At 41.2% G+C, this 25,079-nt stretch overlaps 5 protein-coding genes across 6 annotated transcripts; 3 read left to right on the top strand and 2 right to left on the bottom strand.

The window, feature by feature from the left end:
• Positions 1 to 4,096: 4,096 nt before the first annotated feature.
• Positions 4,097 to 7,095, top strand: tsen15 (TSEN15 tRNA splicing endonuclease subunit). Its single transcript, XM_068602981.1, has 4 exons — positions 4,097 to 4,267; positions 4,347 to 4,428; positions 4,777 to 4,912; positions 5,023 to 7,095. The coding sequence occupies exons 1-4, from the start codon at positions 4,211 to 4,213 to the stop codon at positions 5,192 to 5,194; spliced, it is 447 nt and encodes a 148-aa protein (XP_068459082.1). The 5' UTR covers positions 4,097 to 4,210; the 3' UTR covers positions 5,195 to 7,095.
• Positions 6,462 to 12,249, bottom strand: zgc:55943 (uncharacterized protein LOC406337 homolog). Of its 2 annotated transcripts, none has more exons than XM_068603003.1 (7): positions 12,187 to 12,249; positions 11,876 to 12,041; positions 10,630 to 10,771; positions 9,326 to 9,405; positions 8,901 to 8,971; positions 8,693 to 8,756; positions 6,462 to 7,472 (listed from the first exon to the last, which is right to left on the bottom strand). In XM_068603003.1, the coding sequence occupies exons 3-7, from the start codon at positions 10,718 to 10,720 to the stop codon at positions 7,449 to 7,451; spliced, it is 330 nt and encodes a 109-aa protein (XP_068459104.1). In that variant the 5' UTR covers positions 10,721 to 10,771; positions 11,876 to 12,041; positions 12,187 to 12,249; the 3' UTR covers positions 6,462 to 7,448. The 2 variants fall into 2 exon arrangements, with proteins under 2 accessions (XP_068459104.1, XP_068459095.1); XM_068602994.1 differs by having other exon boundaries at positions 12,160 to 12,228.
• On the top strand, positions 12,249 to 14,611 carry sec22ba (SEC22 homolog B, vesicle trafficking protein a). The gene is made up of 5 exons (XM_068602954.1): positions 12,249 to 12,468; positions 13,101 to 13,210; positions 13,324 to 13,484; positions 13,584 to 13,730; positions 14,012 to 14,611. Exons 1-5 carry the CDS (start codon positions 12,394 to 12,396, stop codon positions 14,164 to 14,166), a joined length of 648 nt encoding a protein of 215 aa, XP_068459055.1. The 5' UTR covers positions 12,249 to 12,393; the 3' UTR covers positions 14,167 to 14,611.
• On the bottom strand, positions 14,534 to 16,882 carry imp3 (IMP U3 small nucleolar ribonucleoprotein 3). The gene is made up of 7 exons (XM_068602967.1): positions 16,654 to 16,882; positions 16,196 to 16,303; positions 15,862 to 15,936; positions 15,685 to 15,764; positions 15,496 to 15,547; positions 15,284 to 15,356; positions 14,534 to 15,169 (listed from the first exon to the last, which is right to left on the bottom strand). Exons 1-7 carry the CDS (start codon positions 16,788 to 16,790, stop codon positions 15,143 to 15,145), a joined length of 552 nt encoding a protein of 183 aa, XP_068459068.1. The 5' UTR covers positions 16,791 to 16,882; the 3' UTR covers positions 14,534 to 15,142.
• Positions 16,883 to 17,962: 1,080 nt separating this feature from the next.
• slc35a3b (solute carrier family 35 member A3b) lies at positions 17,963 to 24,948 on the top strand. Its single transcript, XM_068602943.1, has 9 exons — positions 17,963 to 18,141; positions 19,928 to 20,057; positions 20,723 to 20,969; positions 21,139 to 21,281; positions 22,565 to 22,687; positions 22,884 to 23,058; positions 23,290 to 23,408; positions 23,517 to 23,650; positions 24,161 to 24,948. The coding sequence occupies exons 2-9, from the start codon at positions 20,019 to 20,021 to the stop codon at positions 24,252 to 24,254; spliced, it is 1,074 nt and encodes a 357-aa protein (XP_068459044.1). The 5' UTR covers positions 17,963 to 18,141; positions 19,928 to 20,018; the 3' UTR covers positions 24,255 to 24,948.
• The last annotated feature ends 131 nt before the right edge of the window (positions 24,949 to 25,079 follow it).

Below are 25,079 nucleotides of genomic sequence, written 5' to 3'. Positions count from 1 at the left end.
CAGCAGAATTTCATTTTTCCTGCCTCAATGAACTTCTGTTGTTAATAGTCAGTAGCAAATCAATCTCTGGGATGAATCAAGCCCCTGTCATTAAAGCCCAGCAGGCGTCTTTTTTGTCAAGGGAAAGACTCGCCGCTCCCTCGGGCCGAGGCTTAAAAGGGTATTAAAATGTAAAGATAACAGATATCTGTAAACTGTCACTTCACTGCAGATTTCAATTGAAAGAGCTCAGTCCAAATCCTTTTGTTCATATCACTGAATGTGGCTTGATGACAGACGAGCGTTGTCCACTTTGGATTTCATTTTTTTGCTGCCTTGCTGATAAAGAAGATGCGATGATTTCGCTCGTCACCACACTAATTCAGATATGCACATTGTACAAAAAAAAAATGGATGTTTTTTAAATTGATGCCTAATTTTTACATTAATGTAATTTTTAAAGACTCCTCTTGTCAAAGCTTTAGTTAAAGTAGAGAGGAGGAACTGTGGAACTAAATAACTGCTGCAACAAGTCGTTTTGATATTTATATTCTCAGGTGTCTTAAATTTTGAGCATTGGGTTTCAATATTTCCTGTGCAACACCTAAGTACAAGCATGTTTTACTTCCTTTGTTGTGCTGATTAATTTATTCCCAAAAATGGTGTGGTTTAAATATTCTTTTCATTACTCATTTTGTGATATGGAACAGTGCTAATATAAAATGATTCCATTGTTTGCTTGACATGAAAATACCAGTGCTTTTTTAAGAATTAAAACGTTTAAGTTGATTTTTTGTTTGTTTTTTCTTCTGTTCAATGAGGTATTATATATATTTATTTACCTGATAAGATCTTAACAAAAGTACAATAGTACAAGATGTTCGCTTAATCTCACTCAAAGAAAATGTTGTGTTGAATGTTATATTGTCTTTTCATTTCTTGCTACCAAATTATGTTTTTACAGGTAACATTTTATAACGATATATAATTGTATGTAGTTACATTACACAACCTAGACATTTATTAGGCCCAATATCAAACATAATGCCTTGATAAGAACAAAACATTTCTTACTATACCATCATAATATTATATGTTTTATCACAACTTCCATCTTGTTAGTATGTCAGTAAGAGAATGTGATAACGTTAAAAATATGATGTGGAACAGTTCAAATGAGAATCCATCTTAACTATTTATGGCCTTCTATCACTAAAAAGTGAGTTTGATGTTAAACAGTTATTACATGCAATTCATTTTACTTTTGGAAAGACGCACTATAATTTGCCGGTCTCGGCCCGTACGGGTGGTCTTGATGTGGGGCATGCTGGGTAACCATCAAAGCAGCTGCTCTGGGGCCACACAATTTGAATGAAAATTGGTTAAAATGTGCCCCCATATAATAATACACCAGAGCCCAATGTGAAGTAAGATGATTAGGGTTGGGCTGGAAGAGTCTTGTTTTGTTTAACTAACAGGTAGTTTGTCAAATAAACACAGAAAATCTGCTCCATCTTAGAACAACTGCTCACATTGCATACCGAGGGAGAGGAGTGTCGAAGAGGGGCCCAGTTGCTAATCTGTACCCCTGCTTTGCTTTGAGTAGGAGTGTCCTATACACAAGGTCACTGACTCCCTCCACCCGGCGCTCTGGCTTCTTCACCGGCTTACAGCCTACATAACTTTATGAGCACATAAACGTGAGTGACAGGTCTGTGGTGCTTTGAATATGAGTGTGCAAGTCACTGACATGAGGTCCCTCTGTACATGTTCCTTATTCGTCCTCCAGCACGATCACACGCAGCAGTTCCTGCTGCACCACCCAGGGGGAGACACGTAGCAGCAATCGACACTGAACGACCAAAACCTCTTCACACAGCGACTCTCCATCACACCAGCTCCACTGCACTTAGCTCTCGCTTGAAACATCTAGAGCGGCCTGTTTCCAGATGTAGAAGTGGCTCCCCTCTCGTCAGGGCTGGAGTTCCTGGCTTTGTGGACAACACAAGGAAACATATTTCCTCTTAATCACAATCAGCTATAAGACCTTTAAAATGTTCTGACAGGTGAAGACTCATTTAAACTGTCAATTTCTACAACAATAACGCTATTCTTGTTGTGTGTTTTCTAATTCAGGCCACTAAAAGGTCTGTATATCCCCAATATACAATAGCAGTTATTTTTGTCATATAGAAGGAGCATTATGTGAGTGGTAAAAAGTTATTTATTCCAGTACTGTGCTAAAAAGGCACAGATCCATTGTACTTGATATGTTTCCAGTATATGTATTTCATCAGAAAGGTTCGGAAGTGAAGGAGAATAAAATGTGTTCACTCAATCAGCACAAGCTGTAAGATATCTCTTCAGCTATAACATGTCTTTGTACCTTATTAAATCCCATCTGTCCTGGTTCTTTAGGCACAGTGTGCATTGTGACTAGAAAGTAAAGATACACATTCACATTTCACATGAAGTTCAGCGAATTTGTCTTTTCTCGCACAGTCTTTTAGTTTTCAGGGGATTTGTTCGATCAGTTCAACATCGAACTGATGTGAAACGGTCAAATAAGAGCGGAAGAACAGGAAGCGAGAGGCTGTGGGCTTTAACGGAGGAGTGAGGCATGTGTCAGCACTGTGACAGCCAAACAAAACACATGCTCAGATAGGAATCAGAAGAAAAGTGAGCAAAGACTGGAGAACGAGAGCCTTGAAATTCCTCCTGTTATTCAGAATTGTCACTTATATAGTCAAGTACATAATATGCACATTTCGAGGAAGTGCTTACTGAGTGCCTCTGTCACTGTGTGGGTCAAACTCCTGTTCTTCTTCCAGGTCTGGTCTTGTTTGAGGGGCACTGGTAAATATCCATAGCGGGCCTTATATCCATCCATCTGAGTCCCGGCAGCAGAGCAGACGGATCACGTCTCAGTGCAAACCTCTTTTCCTTTGACGTATCGTGATTAGTTTATAGTATGACAAGAAAATGAACTCGCAACTACATAGAGTCCGTCTACACGCACGCCATAAAGTTTAATTACGCTATTGTTAAAGAGAATGATATAGGGATGTTTTAATGAGCAGACTTCTGTCCTATGGTACTTTAAAACCAAATATTAGGAAACAATTTAGAAGAAGAAAAGTGACGTCTTTCCAAGTGAAACTCTGGCATTGCCCTACTTTGTGTTGGGATGCCTCCAAAAAGGACTTTGGATCAGTAGTATATTAGTAATGTTGCACAAAATAAGCTCCCTTTTTATATAATTTACATTCCCAGTGATTTACACCTGGTTTAGTAAAGCTTTCATACTTCTTGCAGACAGAACTGGTGTCAGCCAAGTCTTCCAATCAGGTAAGAAAAACTCATCACAGTAACAAACACTGCCACCAAATGAACATCACCCCAAACCACAGGAAATGATCTTGTGAAGGTCTGACCTGCTTGTCCTGTCCACAAACTAAAGCACGGAGAGACATCGACAGAGAACAGAGTGCTGATATGTATTAACCAGGTTCTGTGATAATGGATAATTCCTCTGAACAATGACACTTCATGATCTGTGCCCTGGGTGTTTTTCTGTCTCACCAGTATGGAGTCTCTGAGTGCTGCTATCATCATGCGGGGGAACCGAGAGTGGGGCCAGTGTTTGGTACCTCGCTCGTCTGCATTAGAGCTGAAATAAAGAGGGAGAGAATAATGAATATGAATATTTTAGGATCAGAGGATTTCAGGGTGACTATCAAATCTATGCTCAGGATGGTGGATAATAAATGAAGTTGCTGCCTCAGATGGTTCATATATATTATGCAATAAGCAATATAACAATGTAAAACTGTCCATTTTTACTTTATATTTGCTTTTGTTTTTTTTTATGTAGAACCACAATTTATATTTATATACTTTTTTTTCATCTTGCTTGTATTTTGTGTACAAGCACAAACAAAAAAAACAGTGACATAATAATATATAAAAAACGACATTAAAATAAAAATAATACCATGAAAAAATTGACCATAAATTGAAAAATAGATGTTTGTTGTGCCTTTCCGCGGTATCGCTTAGATAAATAAATGAGAAAGATTTTCCACCCGGACCGTTTACACTGTAACACACCAGCAAACCTGAAAACACAACTCTCACATGTTCGTGGCGGCATGTTCGTCTCTGCTGGCGGCAACACGTGTTTAATGAGACGGTAGTTTGAGTCGTTTTATATTATTTTATAGTAAATAAAATGTCGGAAGCGTCAAACAGAGCAGACCCTCCCAACTGGATACTTCAGCATCCGGCAGTGAGTGTTGCTGCATTCATGGTTCTGTCGTTAAAACACGCTCACACAAACAAATCTGTGTTTTTTTTCCTTGTTTTAGTATCAACAAATGAAGAGTTTGGAGCCCGAGGACAGTGCACAAGTACACTCAGCCTTCCTCGTGCACATGGATCTTACTGAGGGTCAGTTTGATATATTTTAAGAGTTTATCAGGAGCTATTAGTTGTGTGTCGCACAGAGATGACGAGGATAACTTGTGCCCACTGTCAGTTGTGTCTCTCACCATTGTGGTTAAAATGCTGCTTCAGCACATAACAGATAAAATGACGAAGAAATAAGAAACCCATTGATTGTCTTTCTTCATTTAATTAAAGTAATTTGTCTTTACACTTTCAAAGTTAAATCTCCTCGTTTTATTAAAATGTCCTAATCACTTAAACGGCACTGAGGACATGACCGTGGTGCCTTTAATGGCAGCCACGGACCCGGGCCTCCGTTCTCTCTCTCTACTTGTTTCTTGTTCTCCGCAGTGCGTCAGTGGAAAGAGGTGTCTTGTGTCAAGAGTCCTGAACTGCAGGTGATTTTGCTGGAAGGGAGGGAGAAAGCAGGAGCACCCGTCCAGACCGTTCTTCCACTTCCCGCTCACCGATCTGTGAGCCACAAAAGGTAACGAGACCCCGGAGAAGCTCTCGAACGCACTACCCCCTTCCTCCTTTTGGTTTAAACACTTTTACCACCACAAAATGATGGACCGCTTCCTCCTCTCTGCTGTGCAGCATACGCCACGTGCTGGACCGAGGCTTCCCCGTGCTGCTGTGTGCTGTAGCTTCTGACTCCACGCTGGTCTACCAGAGGATGACGGACGGCTTGGTGACACCGGACCCTCCTGCCGGCCCCTTCCAGGATGTGGGACGTCGGCAGCACCGGAAGAGACGGCAGAAGCACTGACCAGCCGGAGCGTGACGTCACCTTGACGTTGTTGGTGAAACATGGGAGAGCCGAGTGGGACAGGCAGTCGGGTCAGTTGGTTCCGTCTGTGGGAGATGCTTCTCTAAAGGTGTGCAGAGAACATGGCAGCTGGTGCAAATGGACCGAACCACTCTGCCCATTTAGGGGCTCTTGGTAAGAAAGTAGTTCAGGGAGTTGCAACTTTTTGGCTTGTGATTCGTTCAAACTTTTTTGTCAAAGTTCCCGTTGACAAACGTTTCAGAGACTTGTTGACTTGAGGGGTGCATTCACACAACCCCACACGTGGCAGTATGTGGTGACCGGCCTACCTCAAGACATTCAGGCCGGACCCGATGAGTCCGATCCCACAAAACATGTCAGAAGACAGAAGTATCTTATTTTGAAAGAACCATTGACCCATGTGAAAAACGGAAAAGGTGGCATCGACAGTTACGGCTGTGACGGAAAACCGGAAAAAGTGAACATTAAAAAAAAAGCTAACAAAAAGATGGCAACAAAGATATTATAAAGTTTATTTTTATGCGATAACATTGTCTTGCTATTAACTAGTTGAGTCACAGCCAATTGGATTTCTAATATATTTCCCTGCCTCTGTTTGTTCAACATACTTTTCTTTGTAACCCTCTCGTGCTGTAGAGGCACACTCAGTAATGGTGGCGCTCTGACGATTGACATTTATGTTTTCTGCTCATTTTCAAAGAGACCATATTCCTACGAAGCTGTTTACGTGCTCATTTGACCTGAATGTTCACTAGTTTTCCCGAAAGTATGCAATGGTGCATGCTCAGATTAATTTAAGTCCCTTTCATAATGTTTGTGAGCAGGTGTGTTTGCCCTTTCCGACCAGAAATGTGGGCTTTTATTTTTGGCATGCATCTCTGCTCCAGCCTCGCACACTGAGTTTTGAAATGTTGGTTTGTGCACATAGTTTGTCCACAAACCAACATGGCTGACATACTTTTGACACAAACTGCGGTCAAACCTCTAATCGAGACCTAATTTATATTCCAAATGTGTAATGTTTTTGTTCAGAAATTTCTCCTAAAACAGAAGAATATCGCTGAACCGACTTGGAAAAGGCTTAATTCGCAATACCCTGAATTTGTCTATCCTTTTCATTCTTGTTACTTAATATCTTTAGAATATTGCCTGTTAAAATCAGCCATGAATTGAGCTTACATTACCAAATGCATTGAGCTGCCCGTTAACGCTCTTTACAGAAACACAAGTTTGTCAGCTGTTTGAATAAGTTACTGAAATCACTTTATTTTTTTCTAGAAAACCAAAAAAAATTCGACAAAGAAACTGAACACAACAACATAACACTGGTGAGCGAAATACAGAAATCGGACTTCCGACGTGACGTAGCGCAGTCCACCCCCGGAGTACACCTCCAGGCTGGACTCCGCTACGTCACGTCGGACAGATACCGAAGCAGTGGACATGGATGACCCTGCGGCTTGAGTGCATGAGCGTGAGTACGTTTTAATGGTGCAACAGTGTCCTAATGAGAGGAGGGACTTGACTACATGAGACAGAGATTACAACACTTCAACCCTGAGCCTTATTCAACATAAATACTCTACGTCATAGCAGAAACAGACATGGACAGACAGACACTGTACTGGCCAACGTACTGTAGAAAAGAGGTTCATACTGTGTCTTGGAATGCAGGAAGTGTCCAACCTGTTGACTTTTTCAGGGAGGCGTTTTAAGAATGAAATAGTCAAAATAATGCAGATAGACATAATCTTCACTTTGAGAGAGTCCAGGTTGCTTTTGTTGGAAAATGTTTATGTGCAGCGGTTTGAGTGTTTCAAATGTTTATAGGAAGTCTGGGTAACCGCCATGTTTAGTGACCTTCCAGGACTTATCCAAGAGGGTGGGAGGAGGGGGGGAAGAAAAACAAGTGTAACTCACAACCCCGAACTCTTGTCATCGCGTAATGGCTTCATTAAGGAAGTAAAAACCTCAATAACTTAAAAATATTAAACCATCTTTGCTTCGTGTGTTCCTTTCTCTCTCGGCTGATACATGAGCAGGAACTAATGTCGTGAACGGGAGGGCAAAAAGGTGCTTGATTCAAGTTAGTAATCCATTCTTCGGAGGCGTGTTCATACAGGGGGACAGTCCTACATGTGACACGCGGTGCGGCCCGTCCGGAACACTGCAACGACACTTCTTTCATATCGGGGTCGATGGATACTCGACCACGGTGCCGTGTCAGGTCCTCCTACTCTGAGCTGTAGTCCTGGCCCTGGGAAACAAAACAGATGTTGGTCTACGTTACATTTTCAGTCTTATTTGATGGGATGTATTTCATATTCCGAAAGGCTCGCACACCTTTACAAAACAAAGTAAGCAGACTGTGGCTGTGTCTTCTACCGGACACTTGGAGCACTGCCTTTCAGTGCTTAGGGCGCCACACTGACAAAACCAGCAGAATTCAGTGCACTGAAAGTACCCGGATGGCGCACTGCAAACGGTCAAAAAACGCAGCCTAAACGGGCGCCATCTTGGCTACGCAGCGGAAGAGGAGGAGCCCTTTCGCCAGCTTTTCATTTATTCATTTATTTATTTATTTATTCATATGCTCCTGCCGCGATTGTGGAGGTGTTGCAGTTTCCACATGGGGTGGAGAACGGGGTAAACAAGGGACACAAAGAGGGCAAGAAGTGCGTTCATCTTGTCAGTTTTAGTTTCGCGAGCAGATTTGCGTGCGTCACTTCCTCCAAGTGGTAAGTGGTCCATTTGATACAGCGCTTATCTGCGGCGGAGTGCACTGCAGATGTTAGTGCACTGTGTTTCAGTGTACTTCCTAAAGTGTTCGGTAATAGACAGTCGACGTGTCACTGGGAAACCGAGGAGCGACTTGAGGGTCGGCGATGCGCTCTGCTGTGTCACTCGCAACCTCTGCTGGCTGTGGGCCAGTGAAGAGGAGTGAGCGAGCGGTCTTTCGCCATGTAAAACAAGACAATCAACGGGCCTTTGAGAACATGTGGTACGCAGCAATAACGACGCAACCCGAAAATAAAGATCGTGCCGTGTGCTGCAGCAAAATGCACACGCACTCAGACACACAGCTGATTGCATGATTCACTGGGCGGAGATGAGCATAAGAGCGGAGGCCTTATCCTCTGATACGCATGATATCATTTATCACTTAACCTTTATGCCACAAAACAATGTGACTCATTAAGAGGCCCAGTTTATCCAAAGCCATCCTCTGGTTGACCAGATCCAACGACACTGCAGCACTCAGCAACATGCTTTCAACAACAGTGGAAAGCACAGGACACGACAGATTGAGGCTTTTTTTTTTTTTTTTTTTGAAAGTATGACATCTGCTGTGTCCCCACTTGATACAGATGTGATGCCGTGATAGGATTAACCTCCATTATGTCATTAAGCAGGAGCTTTTTTTGCTAAAAATATGGAAACAAAAAGTGACTCCAATGATGGTTTGTCATTTCTTACTTTTTCAATTTTCTCATCCAACATCCTGAAGAATTCCTGCTGACTCTCTGAGGAGTGGATGCTCCTGCAACGCAAAATGATGCAGCGGGTTAGGGCATGGCGGTATTACTTACAATAACAAAACAGACACACTACTAACACACATCATATGAATATTAATTTGAATTTAAATGATATTGTAACGGCGGCGTCAGTCGGTGACACTTACAGAATCTTTCCATTTCCGTTTGACCCCGTTTCATCCATGTGTTGACCTTTGCCAAGGAGAGCACTTTTCTCCTGCAAACACACACACGCGCACACACACACACACACACACACCCATCTGATCCAACAGTTGTCTTATGATTCCATTATTTAGCAGAATTGAAAACAGCATAAAAAAATTACTTAGAAATGAGTTATCAAAAAAGATTAACGTGACAAATGTGTTGTATTAATACAAAATAGTTTTTCACATGTATGCAGCACGAATTGTGCAAAAAAATGTCTAAATGTGAAGTTTATGTCATTACTTATTTCAATGAAAAATGTACTATTTTTACAGATGCACAGGATCCATTGTACTGTCTAGTAAATGTCCCGTTCTAGACATAATAAAAGACATCAAAAGAATACAATAGCACCACGCACTGTGCTGTCCTGGCCGTCCATGCCGCCCTCTTCTCCACTGATGTACTTGACTTTCTCCACTCCTTTCATCTTGTATTCATCTGTGACAGAGAGGAGCACATCTCCTCGTATTAATACACGGCAGCAGAGGACGACACACTCACGGCACAATCCTCCGGCCTAATACTTCTCACAGTTCAGTACTTGGCAAAGTCATTATGTGCTCGAGTTCTCACGCTCCAGACTAAATCCTCTCTTAACAATGGCTGGCAAACTGCGAACACATGAGCCGTCGGCCCGATTCTCCTCTTTTCTCTGCCTCTCCATCTTTCCCCTCACACATGCACCGGCCCCCTCCTCTCACTCACTCCCACGCATTCAGAAAGAAATGGAAATACAGTAGCGGTGCATAGTAATGACGGCCTGATGCCGTTCTAACACATTAGTTTAGCCAACAGAAAGACAGCTTGCCAGTTAACAGTTTCAAAACTCACTCCAGCATTTTGAATTATGGCTGAATATTTTGTCAGTCTGTCAAATTCAGTTTGAATTAACACTGCTTTATTAATAACATGCCAACTATCATTATTATCCATAGTATTATTATAAGTAGTTGTATTTGATTTTTGAAATCACAACTTTTACTGCTCATGGGCTCGATTCAGTATGAAGTTGAAACAAAACATAGAAAAATCTTCCTAATACATGTTGACAGTGCACTTAGACGTTTGAAAGACATGAGAATATATAATATATTAACTGTGTTTATCTAGTAATATAATTACAAAGAGAGCTGGAATGATTTGATGCGCTTAATAAACTAAAAACCTACAGAAAATTAAACAGAAATTACCTTAAACGTTACATTTTGGAATCAATCATTTGTATCATTTCATAGAATAAAAAAACAGCAAATGATACTTCGACATGAGTTAATAGTTAATTAATTGTTAGTTTGAGACTCTAGACAAGATTCAGTCATAAAGTGAGACATAGCTCTAACTGTTCGACCTTTAGTAAAGCACTAATCAATGGCTCCTTCATTATCTTGAGAGTATCTGAATCCTTTTGGAAAACTGACGATTTCCCAAACTATTGAAAGATGAATCATCCACACAGTCGGTTACTACTGTTTAATTTTTCACAGCCATATCGATATAGATGTGGCTGCATCATGAGGTAACTTCCATTTCATGACTGATGAAAGGCGGCAAATTCCTCATATTTATCAAAAGGTCAGCCTGACCCCGAATGAAAGCAAGAACATCAAGGAAGTAGAATAGCACCTGGAAGGAGCCGTGCATTGGAAAAGTGAACAGACTGACCAGAGAGGAGGTCCCCGTTGCTGTGGGCTTTATTCTGGCCCTCTTCCCCGTTGGGCACCGCAGACACTTGCTTGGTTGAGGTGCAGCCCATCTCCTCCTCCTCAGCTGCTCTCCTTCTCACCCCTGAGCATTACAGGCACACCTGGGTTGGATGTGCGTAGATCAGGAATTCACAAACGGATTTTTTTTGTCAGCAAGAGACCCCACAAGCAGAACAGCCTCCGATCACAGACAAGGCCCCTTGATTAAGGTTCGGGCTCTGGGGAAATCATCTGAGGAGCATTTGTTCATATTAGAGACATCCAGTGAAGGGTGTGCTCTCTGTGATTAGCATTAGCTCTTAAAGGAAAATAAGTAAACTAGTCATTTTTGCAGGATTCCCCTGAACTCCAGCTTGGGAATCACTCTTTTTTTCATTTTTTTTTTTTTTTTTACAATCAATTAGTTATGAAGAGCCCCACCCTAACAATAAAACCCACGGGCATCCCAACCTATTCTGGAAAAGACCGTAAAATAGACGGTCTAGCCGGGTGTGAATCACGCACACGCCGGTCTGGGAAACACCAATCACAACGTGCGCATGGCTGTGCCAGCTGCACCGCAACAATAAGGCCTTTCAAGCTGGAAGGACACCACTGTGCCAAGCGAGCAGCTCGTTTCTATTAGTGAATGGGGGGTTTTCTGTGGCGCTCAAGAGGATTAAAGTGTGGTCGTGGACAAGTGCGCCCATCTCCACCGTTATATTGACTTAAAAGGACCCGCAGAAATGGCTAACATCACGACACCTTTGAGCAAATGATGCTCAAAGGTAGTATTTTGCATCAGCTTGGAAAAATGCAGAGTGGTTGAAATCCATATATGGTTGATATTGAAGGCACTTATTACTCAGATGAGTCTAGCTGCACGATCAGCTGAACCGCACACATCACTATCCTCCTCACATTTAGCTCACATTTGTACATTTATACAGATAAGCTGCAGCCTGTAAACGGTGTATTACTGGGCGATCTCGCACAATTCTAATCACGCCAATAAATAACGAGAAGTAAGAGGAAAATGCATTTCTCTTTAAGCTGCACAATAAGGGGACAACGATCAGGGTTTCTTAAACAAATAATAACAAAAGAATGTGCGAAAAGAGCAGCCATTCTCCGGCCAGCAGGAAACGCCGAGGCGATCTGGCAAGTCGGGAACCAAGTAAACGAACAATAGCGAAATGAAAGGTACAACAATGGGGCAGAATTACCTCTCCGGTTTATCCATGGTTCCCCTGGTTTTTAGTTCAGAGAGGCTTCACTCCTGAAGCAGGACCCAGACTGCATCTGCACCTCTCGGCTCAATACAGGCATCAGCAGTCGAGAGGCAGTCAGTACGTCTGCCAGCTGTCTGGTCGCAGCTCATGGCCCGATACTCTGTTAAAGTGATAAATTAGTGGCAACCTATTAGAAAATAAACACGCGAGTCCAATATTTGCCAAATATCAATATATATTTTTAAATGCTATTATTTGCCAGCGCAAAACACAATTACCATATGTTTTTTGTGGAAGTGTCCTACCTCTTCGGGCGATGGAAATTTGCCTACGAAGTTGAATTTCACCCGTTGCCAGTCGGACCTAATTGACCGGCGCACCAGGAACTTCGTCCAGCTCATTCCTACGCATCATCAAAGTTGACAGCAGAAACACACACCAAGTTTTTAAAAGTTTCACTCTGTCAGAGGAAAGCTGACCGCTGACGTCGCCGATTATTGACCTCCGGGAATATGACTTCATTCACGACGATCACGCGTGTCGTGGACGGACTGACGCTCGCGGCGTCCATACAGGAGGATGAACAGGTCTGAATTAAAGCTAGCTTTCACCTTATGGCCTCTGTGTCAGGATCACTGCACCAAACTCCATTCAGAAAGTGTGATATTTAGACTGCTAGCTTAGTTACATTTACCCAAACACGAGTCAATACTCGACTTTGACTCTTGGTTAGGTTAATATATGTGGACATTTGGCGTACAATATGTTAATCGACGAAGCTTTTAATAAATATATAATGCATTTTGTGTTTTGTACATGTTAAGTTCAGCTAACAACGAAAGTAGTTACATTTCTACTGCCAATATATGAAACATATATATATATATATATATATATATGTTTATATATATATATATGTTTATATATATATATATGTTTATATATATATATATATTTATATATATATATATATATAAATATTTATATATATATATAAATATTTATATATATATATATATAAATATATATATATATATATATATATTTTTATATATATATATATGTTCATGTGTCTTTGTAGTCTGTTTGAATTTCGAAAAGTGTATAATTTGTAATGTATAGTTTGTGTAAACTTTAAACAATGTAAAGTTGATTATAACATAATGTACAGCTTTACTTCATCCAGTTCTGACTACACCCTGTTTTTATATCTTATCAGTCAGGAAGAGACCTCCAGCACTACCAGAGCCAGGCCAAGCAGCTGTGCCGTAAGCTGAATGCTCAGAGTCCAGACCGCTGCACCCTGGAGGCTGGAGACATGAACTTCCAGTAAGTTACCAGAAGCTCAAAGTACTCTAGTTTAAAGTGTCGTCTCATGTGATATTGTATATACATTTTTTGAAAATAACCACTGATTTGGACTTGACTTGTTTTGATTCCAGCTACTTAATAGCACAGGGCGTGTGCTACCTGTTCCTCATTGATGCTTCATTTCCCAAAAAGATAGCCTTTGCGTACCTTGAAGACCTCCATAGTGAATTTTATGACCAGTATGGAAGGAAAGTAGCCACTGTAACAAGGCCATACTCTTTCATCGAGTTTGGTAAGACAATACAAGATTCAAGAAAATGTTTTGTCTTAAACTTTATGCAAAAAGAACAAAATCCTTAACTAAGCTTATGTCATGCATGCATTGTTGCAGACACATACATCCAGAAAAGAAAGAAATCATTCATCGACAGTAGGAACAGGAGGAACTTTGGCAGTATTAACACAGAGCTACAGGATGTCCAGAGAATTATGGTGGCGAATATTGAGGAAGTTCTGCAAAGAGGAGAATCACTTTCTGGTAAGTAGAGTAATAAAAAGTACAGCTGACCTGCACAAAACACCAAGGATAGAATACCAAGAACACAGAAACTAAGACATACTTTGCTGTTACTTCTGCCTTTGTGAAACATTTTGTTCAGGGTATCTCTGAGGTGTTGATTGCACTACAGTCAATATTGATAAGTTATCGTTTACAAGTGTCCCCGTTTACATCAGTACTGTTACACAACTCGTGGAATGTACATGTATTGCTTTGTAAATATCCAGTTTATCTCATTGCAATACTTTTATTTCCCTAAGCTCTCGACACAAAAGCCAGCAATCTGTCCAACCTGTCGAAGAAGTACCGCAGCGACGCCAAATATCTCAATACCCGCTCCACGTACGCAAAGGTGGCTGCTGTGTCTGTGTTCTTCATCACACTCATCATCTATGTGCGTTTCTGGTGGCTCTGATGGACTGTCAACAAGGATTTGAAGGGCGCTTCCTTTTGAAAAACAAGCTGGGATTCAATTTCTGTTATACACCCGGGGTGCCTTAAAGGGATCAAATACAATCGTTCTCTATTGAAGCTTAAAATGACTTCTCAGCTTTATCCAGCTTTGACTTAAGCCAAGTACAGAGTTTAAACTGAGCCATAGGTCTGTGATGGGACATCTCTATGTATTGGAGCAAATGCTTTGTGGTGAGTTCATGTTTACTGGAATAATGAAAGCATGGTGTTGATAAATTAACAAACTGGAAATAAGGGTTTATGTTAAGAGTTTCAGCATTCAGGGGAAACAATGTATGAATATGCACAAGTTCTGTGAAAAGTCTTAATACTGTGATAAAAGGGTTTATTGTAAAAGTTTACATTGTAACAAAGTCTTTTTGAAATTAAATATGTATCATATTGTATTTTCTAGTTTACAGCTGTATTTATGACAGACCAACAGGGGAGATGACAATGTTCAAGTAAACTATGAGACTTAAGAAAACAACAGTGTGATAATGTCAGTCACAAATACAGTCTCGGATTAATCCACATATTTTGCATGGTTAACAGACTGGGTTTTAGTCGTACATTTCCACAACTAAAAAGAGGTGTTTGGTGCCCAAAATAAAGCCATGGAAGTTTCTTCTGCCCTTGTAAAACTTAAGTTATTGACATGTATTTCCTTCAGTTTTCCAGTCGATAGAAGATTCAAACTGTTGTCAAACTTTTTGGAGCACCGTCGGGCTCCAAAAAGCCTGGAGCTTAAGAGTGTGCAGAGCTCCTCTGGGCCCTGCAGCTAAGTTTTTTTTGTGTGTCTTGCATCCAAATATCGGCCCTTGGATGTGCGCACACTTGGTCCATCCTCTTGTAGAGTTATTCACGGCTGTTACAGGAGCTGGGTTTGTGTCCCTTTCCTGTGCTCCAGGGTGACGAATGGATGGTAGACGACAGGCTTATGCCATCATATCAAAGTCATCCCTCTGCAAAAGAAACACAGCGGTTGTATGTTGTATCAGTCATTTGCATTGAAAACATTTGGACACTTGGCAGCGAGTCAAAAGACTTGTAGCGGATGAGAGAGCAGAAAAACTCACCTCCTCGTTATAATTCATGACATGCTGCTTAATCTTGGAAGAGTCCACCCAAGTGACAAAATCTTCCATATTTCTGTAAACGGTGGCAGTGTTGCGTTAGTATTTGATCACGGAGATGCCTTGTCACATGTATCCATACTGCTATTACGGTTTGCTGCATAAAGTAGTTCAACACAAATTATGAGAAGACCAAACAAAATGTGGCAACTGACCTTGTGACGAGGAATGCTGGGTCTGTGACGATGTCAGTGCCCACCCGCACATCTGAGACTGAGTCAAGGTCAAAACTATTTCTCCCCTTGGACATAGACAAAACTAACTAATCATTTAAAGGGAAATTCAAGACGTAAACTCAACTTCCAAAATACAAACTCTTGCAATGAGGAAGCAGTGAAGGATACGCCCTTGTTCGATGAAGGTGATGGCCGTCTTCAAGTTCTGAGCCATACGGAGCTTCAGCAGGATGGTCGGCAGTCGCCTCCTGCAGGAGCCACAAAGGTGAAATGAATGACAGAAAGCCAAAGTATTTATAAATGTATACAATAAATGACTCTTAAGATGCGTCTGGGATGATTTACCTGCAGAATGAAGAAGCTGAGACTTTCTCTGTGAGGGACAGATTCTGTTTGGTGGGCAATAGACCAACACCGTACCTTGTGTGAAGAAACAAGAAGATTATCAGGGTTTTTTTGTGTGTTTTTAAACAGTAAACCAAGACTGCCCCAAACAGCTAAGGAAAACAAATGCCAGTGGTTAAAGTGAACCATCTTACAGTTACAGGAAGAGAGATACTGGCCTTACATACAGATGGCTAACCTGCTTGTTTTGTTTCGCATTAGGCGCCAGGTGTTGACATAAAAGTTATAAGAGATGGTTTTGTCGTGGCACACAATATCACACCGAGAAACTCACAGTTTTTCCAACAGATGGTGTGTGCTCTGAGCTCTGAAGCCATCTTTCTCGTCCAGGTCTCTGATTTTCTTGGCGAGATCTCTGATGTTCCGACTCAGCTTGTTGTATCTGAGACAAGAGGAAGAATTAAAAACTGGATCTGTACACTACTATACAAATGGAATATTCACCGGTCAGCTGCTTCACTTAAAACAAACGCGTTCACTCAAATTATACAATATCAAAAGGCTTTGGGGGTTATAAGCTCTGATATCGGGACATTTCACGTGCTGAGCATGTAAAATAAGAAGATACACATTTATTTTTTGAGTTTCAATCTCGCTATTCCAGCTACATTTTGTTTGACTTCAACTCTAAATATGCAAGTTTAACGTGTAATTACTATGGTTTCAGTCTTCAAACATGTTAGGTTTCCTGACTGTGGCCAGCAGCCTCTTCACACGGACGTCGTTGCTTACTTGGTGTAGTCCTCCCTCTTCTCGATGTGGTACTTCCGCAACACTTTGACCTCGTGCAGGTTGTTGTCCACCTCCCAGTTGATGAAGTCAACCTTCTTCAACAATTTCTGTTCATGGTGCTTTAATTTACGAACCATTTTTGTTTTTAAACTTCCGCTGGCTCAATACGATATGTTTACAAAACGCTCGCTCCCACTCGGCAGCAGGCTGAAGAGGAAACACGTGTCCTTCTTCTTCTTCGACTGTTTGGCGTCGTACGTCGAGTCCACGCGCGCTGCAGCGCCACCTGCTGCCGCTCAACCACATTTAATTAAACATTACAGACACATTCACAGCGGGTTTATCCACCAATATATCACAAATTAAAAGTCCAATTACGTTCAACTAATATATATATATATATATATATATATATATATATATATATATATATATATATATATATATATATATAAAGGATTTCATGATGAATAGAAAATAAAATAAAAAAAGAACACATAATTCAGAATCTTTACAAAATTGATGATTATTTCTCGTTTTTTCCGATATATATATATATATATATATATATATATATATATATATATATATATATATATATATATATATATATATATATATATATATATATTAGTTGAACGTAATTGGACTTTTAATTTGTGATATTATATATATATATATATATATATATATATATATATATATATATATATATACACACACACACACACACACACACACATATATATATATATATATATATATATATATATATATATATATATATATATATATATATATATATTTCTGTGTGTTTAGTTGGATGCGTAATTTACCCAGCTTAATAATATAAGATATTGTAACCGAGGGTTCTTATTGCGTTTATACTGTGCGAAATAAGAAGAATAAGAAAATAACAACATTTTATTAACGTCTTTCCCTTTTTTTTTACCCGAAAAAATTCTCCGCACGTCTCTTTCCGTTTACCCCTTCAAAATAAAAGCCCCGGAAACACCCTTAAACACTGCTTCCCAGAGCGCCACCCAAATACACAATACAATAGCTTACAATGTTGTTTACCTCCATAAACCTCGAGAACATCAACATATCACTCCCAACACTTCAGTCTTAGTGCTCAGTGAAACCGAAAGTAACCCCTTGTTGATACAACCTCTGAGCTGCATTCAAAATACTTAAAAAAATAATAATAAAAAAGAACTTTTTCCTCCATAAGGAGTCGCTAAAGATTTGGTGAATGGTCGGTAGTCTGCATGCCCAGTCGTTCCTTCAGAACAGACTCGCGGTTTACCGCGACATGTTCCAGTTTACAGGCGTGAGATAGTTTCCTGTGTTTTGGCAATAGTTTGGCTTCATAGAGGTCGGATTAACTTTGTAAGTGTTACATTAGCAAAAAGGAGAAGACTATCCAGCGACTGAGTGTCGGACCCTTTCATCCACGTCCTTATTAGCTGAGGTCCAGTCCAACAGGTAAATTATTATTATATGATGGAGTTTCAGAAAGGGTTCTTTTTGTCTTTATTTTAATCTGTAGCCTGTGTCAAGGTCCCATCTGGGACAGTTTGTTCAAACGCACTTATCATCCACTACTAATAACCATCAGATGAGCCTTTAATTAGAGGGTGCCTGATTTAATTCACTCATTCACTTCTCTCCTTATCTCTTTTTCATTCTGCCGGATCTACATCCTGGTGAATTTGTGATTGTAAATATGTGTTCAAGTCAAACAAATGAGTGAGTGTTTGCAAAAGATGGCTTTGTGATCAGCACTACTTCTACTGAACAATACGCTCAGCTGGACAACTTGTTATACTGCATAATTTAGACTAGTATAACCTGTATGATGACCTACATGAGCTGTGCTTATAGTTTCAAATTTCCCAAAGAGCAGACATTGGTGGATGTCCCACCTTTACCAAAGCTACCAGGAACACAATTTGTTTTCACCTGAGTTCACTACATATCTGTTTTCTATGTTATCTGATATACATCTCATTTTAAAAAGGCTATTGTTCATTTTCCCTTTAATTTGACTCCCAGACCTGACACTACCAGGAAACCTGGCTGCCAATGTTATGCAATTCACTTGTGACGAGAGAATAATATATCAGAACAAAAGTTTTAGTGAATGCCGTCTTGCTTACAGAGCAACGGCTCCATCGGTTCTCACCCGACTTGTTTCACTTGTGCTCTCTGCTTAGCCGCTCACAATGACTGATTGGTCCTGAGATAGTTTATTTCCCTCTGAAATGTAGTGGAGTAGAAGGATAAAATAACATGGATATTATTCAAATACAAGACCTGTTTTACTGGAGATGTAGATCCTGTTTCAAATCTACTCAACACTAAGTAATATACTCTGGCAACACTGATGGCCTGGAAGCAGGTCATTTGAAAGATGTAAGATCAACAACAACTGGACTGTTTTCCCGTCCAACAGCAGGTAAATATGGGCATCTCACAAATGAAACCTGACATGTTTGGTATCTATTAAGGCTTTGGAAACTCTACAATAATTAACACAAAAGTCTGCAGGATGGTTCTGTAATGAACGACCCACCAATGAGATGCTGCTTCTTAAGCTGTCAAGTCAATTTTGGCAAACAATTTCATGAAAAAGTGTGAAGATCCTTGCAGAGCTGCAAATGAAAGGTAATAGTGTTCTTAAAATGTTTTTAGAAAGAGAGAGGAGAGTTTGTTTGGTGTGTGTAGAAGGACACACACACATTGACCCACACCAACAGAGAAGGATTGTGTAGCCGTGCCTCTTCGCTAAGCAGGGCTGCTACATAAGGAGGTCAGTGTGTTGAATACACCACACGGTCAACACTTCTTTGGCTCTCGTGGCTCGTTGTACCGCCTCTTTCTACCCAAGGATTTACAAATTATAGAGGAATACATATAACCATTTTATGTCATGGGCCGGCTCAGTAGACTTTATCTCTCAGTAAAAGAGCAAACAGTCCCTCCTGTGTTGTTTTCAACAAATAACTTCTTCTTTTTTTGTGCTTGAAATAAGAACATGATGCTTTAACTGCAGGAAGTACAAAATAGGGTTTTGGTTAGTCAGATCCAGGTACACATTGGCTCGAGCAAACCATCTACTATTCAGGATTACCTGATATAACCCAGCAAGGGTCCCTCACATCCTCTCACCTCTTGAAGGGGGCTGCAGCAGACAGACAAGTGGCATCGCAGCTGAAGTTGAGTCTGATGAGACTCACATTCTGTCTTCCATTTTCTTTTTTTTCTCTAGAGCCACATGGATGACGTGACCAAGAAGAGTGGAAGTGGTTGTTCAGAGAAAAGATGCTTCCCTCAAGAAATGTAAAGCAAAAGAGTGAAGGATGTCTACAAGCCACCCGGACACTTTAGACTCAAGACTGGTAACAATGACCTCATTCCTCTCAACCTAACCTTTAATGACTGAAAGGTTTTGAAATTGTGGATTACTGATGCCTTGATGTGTGCGTGTGTGTGTGTGTATGTGCGTGTGTGTGTATGTAAAAATAAAGGGTGTGTTTTTTGATAACAAACTGCTGGTCAATGATTCATCAATCTCTCCCTACTTCCTGAATTTTTTTCTGTTGGTGGAGGTTAGTCTTCCACACAGTAGAGAGACAATGACAGCTGTTTTGTACTTTAAATTGTACTGTAAAATACCAGTCCCCCCCCCCCTCCCTGACCCCATAATTCTTATTTCTGGTATGATGAATGTGTGTTTTATGTACTTCAGGTCACAGGAGCGCCCTGCGCTGCCCCGGGCTCCACTTTCTGTTAAACTATTGACCAGCATTCCTGATTGTTCCTCTCTTACTCTCTCTCCCATCTCAGACTCCTCTCCACTAACATCCTATGCTTTTCACTTTCATGCTCCCTATGTAGTTGTTGTTTTTCAAAATATGTGTGACATATTTCAGCAGAAGCCAGTTTCTTGCTCATACAGACACTCTCCATCAGTCCCTGAGAAGGTGCTGCAGGAGAATTCCTAATTTCTCTGACTGAACCAGAACTGAACTCATTCTTCCTTTTTTTTTTATCCATCCCAAAGACTCCTAAGATGTCTGCTGACTCTGGCACAGGGTCCTCCAAGATGCTGTTGTCCTCGCCGCACCCCTCCAGGCTGAAGTATCTGTCTCTGGGGGTGCTGGTGTTGCAGACCACCTCGCTGGTGCTGACCATGCGCTACTCTCGCACCCTGAAGGAAGACGGCCCCCGTTACCTGGCCTCCTCCGCCGTGGTGTCAGCCGAGCTGCTCAAGATCCTCATCTGCACCTTCCTCGTCTTCAAGGAGAGCAGTGAGTTATTATTAGTCTATTTGTAGGCTTTATAGGGCACAATAAACCATATAAATGTCCTCCAATCTTTCTCTTACTACCAGCTGACTGTTGGATCCTCTCTGTCTCCTCAGTCCCTGGGTGGTCCCTTGATTAAATTACTGACAACTACTCTCTCTGTCCCTGCCAGATTTCAGCGTGCGGCTGCTGAAGGAGGAGATTGTGAACAAGCCTGTGGAGACCATGAAGCTGGCCATTCCTGCAGGGATCTACACGCTGCAGAACAATCTGCTCTATGTTGCCTTGTCCAACCTGGACGCAGCCACCTATCAGGTAGCACATCAACGTACTGGTTCAAGTTCACTGCGTGTGTGTTACTGGTTTCTTTAAGCTATTTTCTTTACTTTGTAGCCATGCATTTACAGAGCTTGGTATGTGTCAGGGGGAAACGTTCCTTTAAAATATTTTCAGATTATTTTTTGTGTGTGGTGGCAATTTCCGTAAAATAAACAAGAAAGTCAACTTTTTCCTTTCTGTGAGTCTGACAGAGACAGACAGAGGACGAGCCAGTGTTTTATACACATTATCTTGTCCTGGTACAATAACAAACTCCCCAACAGAAAACTTGCTCACACAACATGTCAATGCTGCAAACAAAACAAAGGTTAACTAAGGTATCCATAGTTTCATCTATGTGGCTTTCCATCCACCTGCTACTACTTAGGACCACGAGCCGCATCCTAAGGGGTCGTTCTTTGAGCAGCAGACGCTACGAGTCATGTCATCCGTTCCAATGACGCAGCAAGCGTCTGCTCGGCTTGGCCGACATCATGTCTGTTCTGTTTTGCGGAGCCGCATGTCTGATGCCTTGGGCAGCTGGGGGAGAGAACACAGAAACCATGTGGATTGTCATATCTCCATGAAGTTGTCTTTCCGCCGTCCCATGTCAAGACACATGTGGTTGTTTGTTGACATGGCGATATACCCCCGGGAAATTGCCTTGATGTGTAGAACAATTTCTGGTGAAACAGACATGACCAGCTTTGCTTGTGGGGCTCGTTGTTGTTGTGACAGGTTGATTAATTCCTTGCAGTGTCACTTCAGTCATGTTTCAAAATCTTGCGGTGGAGTCCCCTTAATTTACTCTGCTGATGCTGCACAATTTCTTCTACATCCTCTTTGTCGTGGATTTTGAGTTTTAGAGTCCCAGAATAGCTGTGCACAGTCTCCACCTTCAGCGTTCGGTCCCAGATGTCTTCTCACATGAGAGATCCTATAACAAAGTCAACTTTTATCTTCCTGTAAGTTTAATAAAAGCGTCTCCAGCCGGACAGCACAGTACAATGAATGAAATGAGCAAAGGACAGAGGAGAAGCCAGTGTTTCCTGCAGAGTATACGTTATCTTCCTGTTACAAAAACAGCATCTCACAGAACAATAAAGACCATCTCATCTTCTTCTGTCCTTCTCATTGTTTTGGAGAGACATAAAGTATTTTTTAAAGACAGTGCATGCGATCCTAAAATGTCCATTACACGTGATAATTACACTATTTTTTGTTCCATCATTTGGTACCCGACACTGCTTAGTGCTGTGTTTGTGTTGTGCTCTCCACAGGTCACGTACCAGCTGAAGATCCTCACAACGGCACTGTTTTCTGTCTCCATGCTGGGGAAGAGGTTGGGCTTCTACCAGTGGCTCTCCCTGCTCTTTCTGATGGGAGGAGTCACTCTCGTGCAGGTACCAGCAGACACTGATCCTGCAAAGTTCATGAGAAAATTACATATGCACCGTTGTATTTGCTCTGTGAATGTGGAATATGACTATATTGACTCATAAGATATTTTCCTCCTCAACTAGTTATATTACTTTAATTGCCAGATGTTTCACATGTGCCTGTCCCTGCATGTGATGACCAGTGTTGTCACCTCCACAGTGGCCCACAGAGTCCGAAGGTGACGCTAAGAAACAGGTCCGGTCCGCCGGCTCCCAGTTTGTGGGACTTATGGCGGTGCTGATGGCCTGCGTGTCCAGCGGCTTCGCCGGAGTTTACTTTGAGAAAATCCTCAAGGAGACAAAACAGAGTGTGTGGGTCCGTAACATACAGCTGGGTGAGTAACTATGAAAATGATAACTCAGTAGCAGCAGCTAGGTTTCATGAAACCACTTCTTCAGACAACAATCTGATTAAAGATGATAATAAATTGTCCTAAACTCTTGCTAAAGTAATGACACCCTCCCATCATGTTTGATTTTTTTTCTTAATGTTTCCTGTCCAGATCAGTTGAAACATTCCAATACATTGTAAACCTGACCTCACTGTCTCTCCTTGTCTCCTCCAGGTCTATTTGGCTTAGTGTTTGGCTCCGTAGGAATGATAGTCTATGACGGCGAGAGGGTGAGAGAGTTGGGCATGTTTCAGGGCTACAACACCGTCACCTGCACAGTCGTTGCTTTGCAGGTTGGATCACTATGTTTCTCTTCAAGCTCACGTTTGTCAAATTGTCATTTAAAACGCATTTGGTGCAGACAAACACAATCACTCTCTTCATTGTTCTTCTGTCTGCAGGCTCTGGGCGGGTTGGTCGTAGCGGTGGTCATTAAATATGCAGACAACATCCTCAAAGGATTTGCTACCTCTCTGTCCATCATCGTGTCAACACTTGTTTCATATTTCCTGTTGGAGGACTTTAACCCCACAGGGTAAACCTGCACATGCTCATGAACACCCCCACAAAATTGAATTGCAAATCATTTACTCATGACTACTAATTAGCCCACTACATTGTTGCCATGCTGGCTAGCTGTTGACTGTTGAATTGAACTTTTTTAAAGCTCCGAATGATAAGAATTGTAACAATGATGGTGATGCTCTGACATTTAAGCTAATGCAGCAGTAGGTCAAAGTGTAAGTCCTCCAATACTTTGCTTTATGACAAGATAGCTGCTGAAGGCTTCAGCCTCAGCTGTACTTTGTGTAATCTTAGCCTAGCATAAAACTAAACGAAGATTGTCTACATGGCAAACATAATACCTGATAAACATCGGGACAGGCATTGTCATTGTGAACGTTAGCATGCTGTCAGTAACATCAAGCTAAAAGTGTTACTGTTTTACGTGACCTGAGCCGAGTAGACAGTTGTTTGTTACTAAATTCACTTTTTAATGCCTCTTTATTTTCTCTCTTTTGTTCCATGTCCATGCCTTCATCAGGCTGTTTTTCCTTGGGGCTTTGCTGGTTATTGCTGCCACATTTCTCTACAGTAAGGAGGGCAAACCGGCCAGTGGCAGTGCCATCAAAGTATAAACAGAGACCTCTGTCATGTGTGCTACCCGACACACACACACACACACACACACACACACACACACACACACACACACACGTGACAATAGGATTCAATGAAGCGATAAAACCTGTCAACAAAATGCTGCTATGCACAAAAGACGGTTGTCAATAATAATTACTGGTCCTTTTTATACGTATTTTTGTTAAAGCTTCTTCTCTTTAAATACTAACCGAGTACAGTGGAGCTAACTTTGTTGCTGTAAAAATCACATTCTGTATGACTGCTTTCTCTTAAAGCAATTTACAGGGACAAGGAGGAGATTGTGATGAAACCATGGCCTTGTGGATATTTGGAAGCCATTATTATTTTATAGTTCAATATACTGTATGTGTATGTGTGATGGGATTTTGGGGGGAGAAGTGTGTTTACTTAACAAAAAAGGCAGTCTATTGATGGTGCTGACAGCGCCTGCCTTAAAGAGAGGAAACTCCTCGATGGAGCTTCCATCTAGTGGTGGAATGAGGAGCAAACTTGCTGCAAAGAGGAGGGGTTACCTTTGGTCAGAGATGCTGAATGTCCTTTTTTATATGAGATGAGATGGAATATGTCGCTTTGACCTTGCTGCTCACAGTCTAAGTATTTATATCAGAAGTACTCATTCTGCTGTTATTTAAATGCAAAACAGGTCTTTATGTGAACACAAATGAATAAATTAAGGCATATTTCCATGCTGAAGCAACCAGCTCTGCCTTGATCTCCTTTTTCTTACTTCAAAGTGAAATCAGTGGATACGTTGGAGCTGTGAGTGTCTATGAGTGCACACTCTCTCCACACACAAATGC

The sequence above is a fragment of the Clinocottus analis genome, unplaced genomic scaffold (assembly GCF_023055335.1).
Source record: "Clinocottus analis isolate CAN_PGR_092001 unplaced genomic scaffold, fCliAna1.0.p SCAF_11, whole genome shotgun sequence".
NCBI classification, from domain to species: domain Eukaryota; kingdom Metazoa; phylum Chordata; class Actinopteri; order Perciformes; family Cottidae; genus Clinocottus; species Clinocottus analis.
Note: the sequence above shows the minus strand (reverse complement) of the source record. Positions and strands in the feature narration are given on the sequence as shown.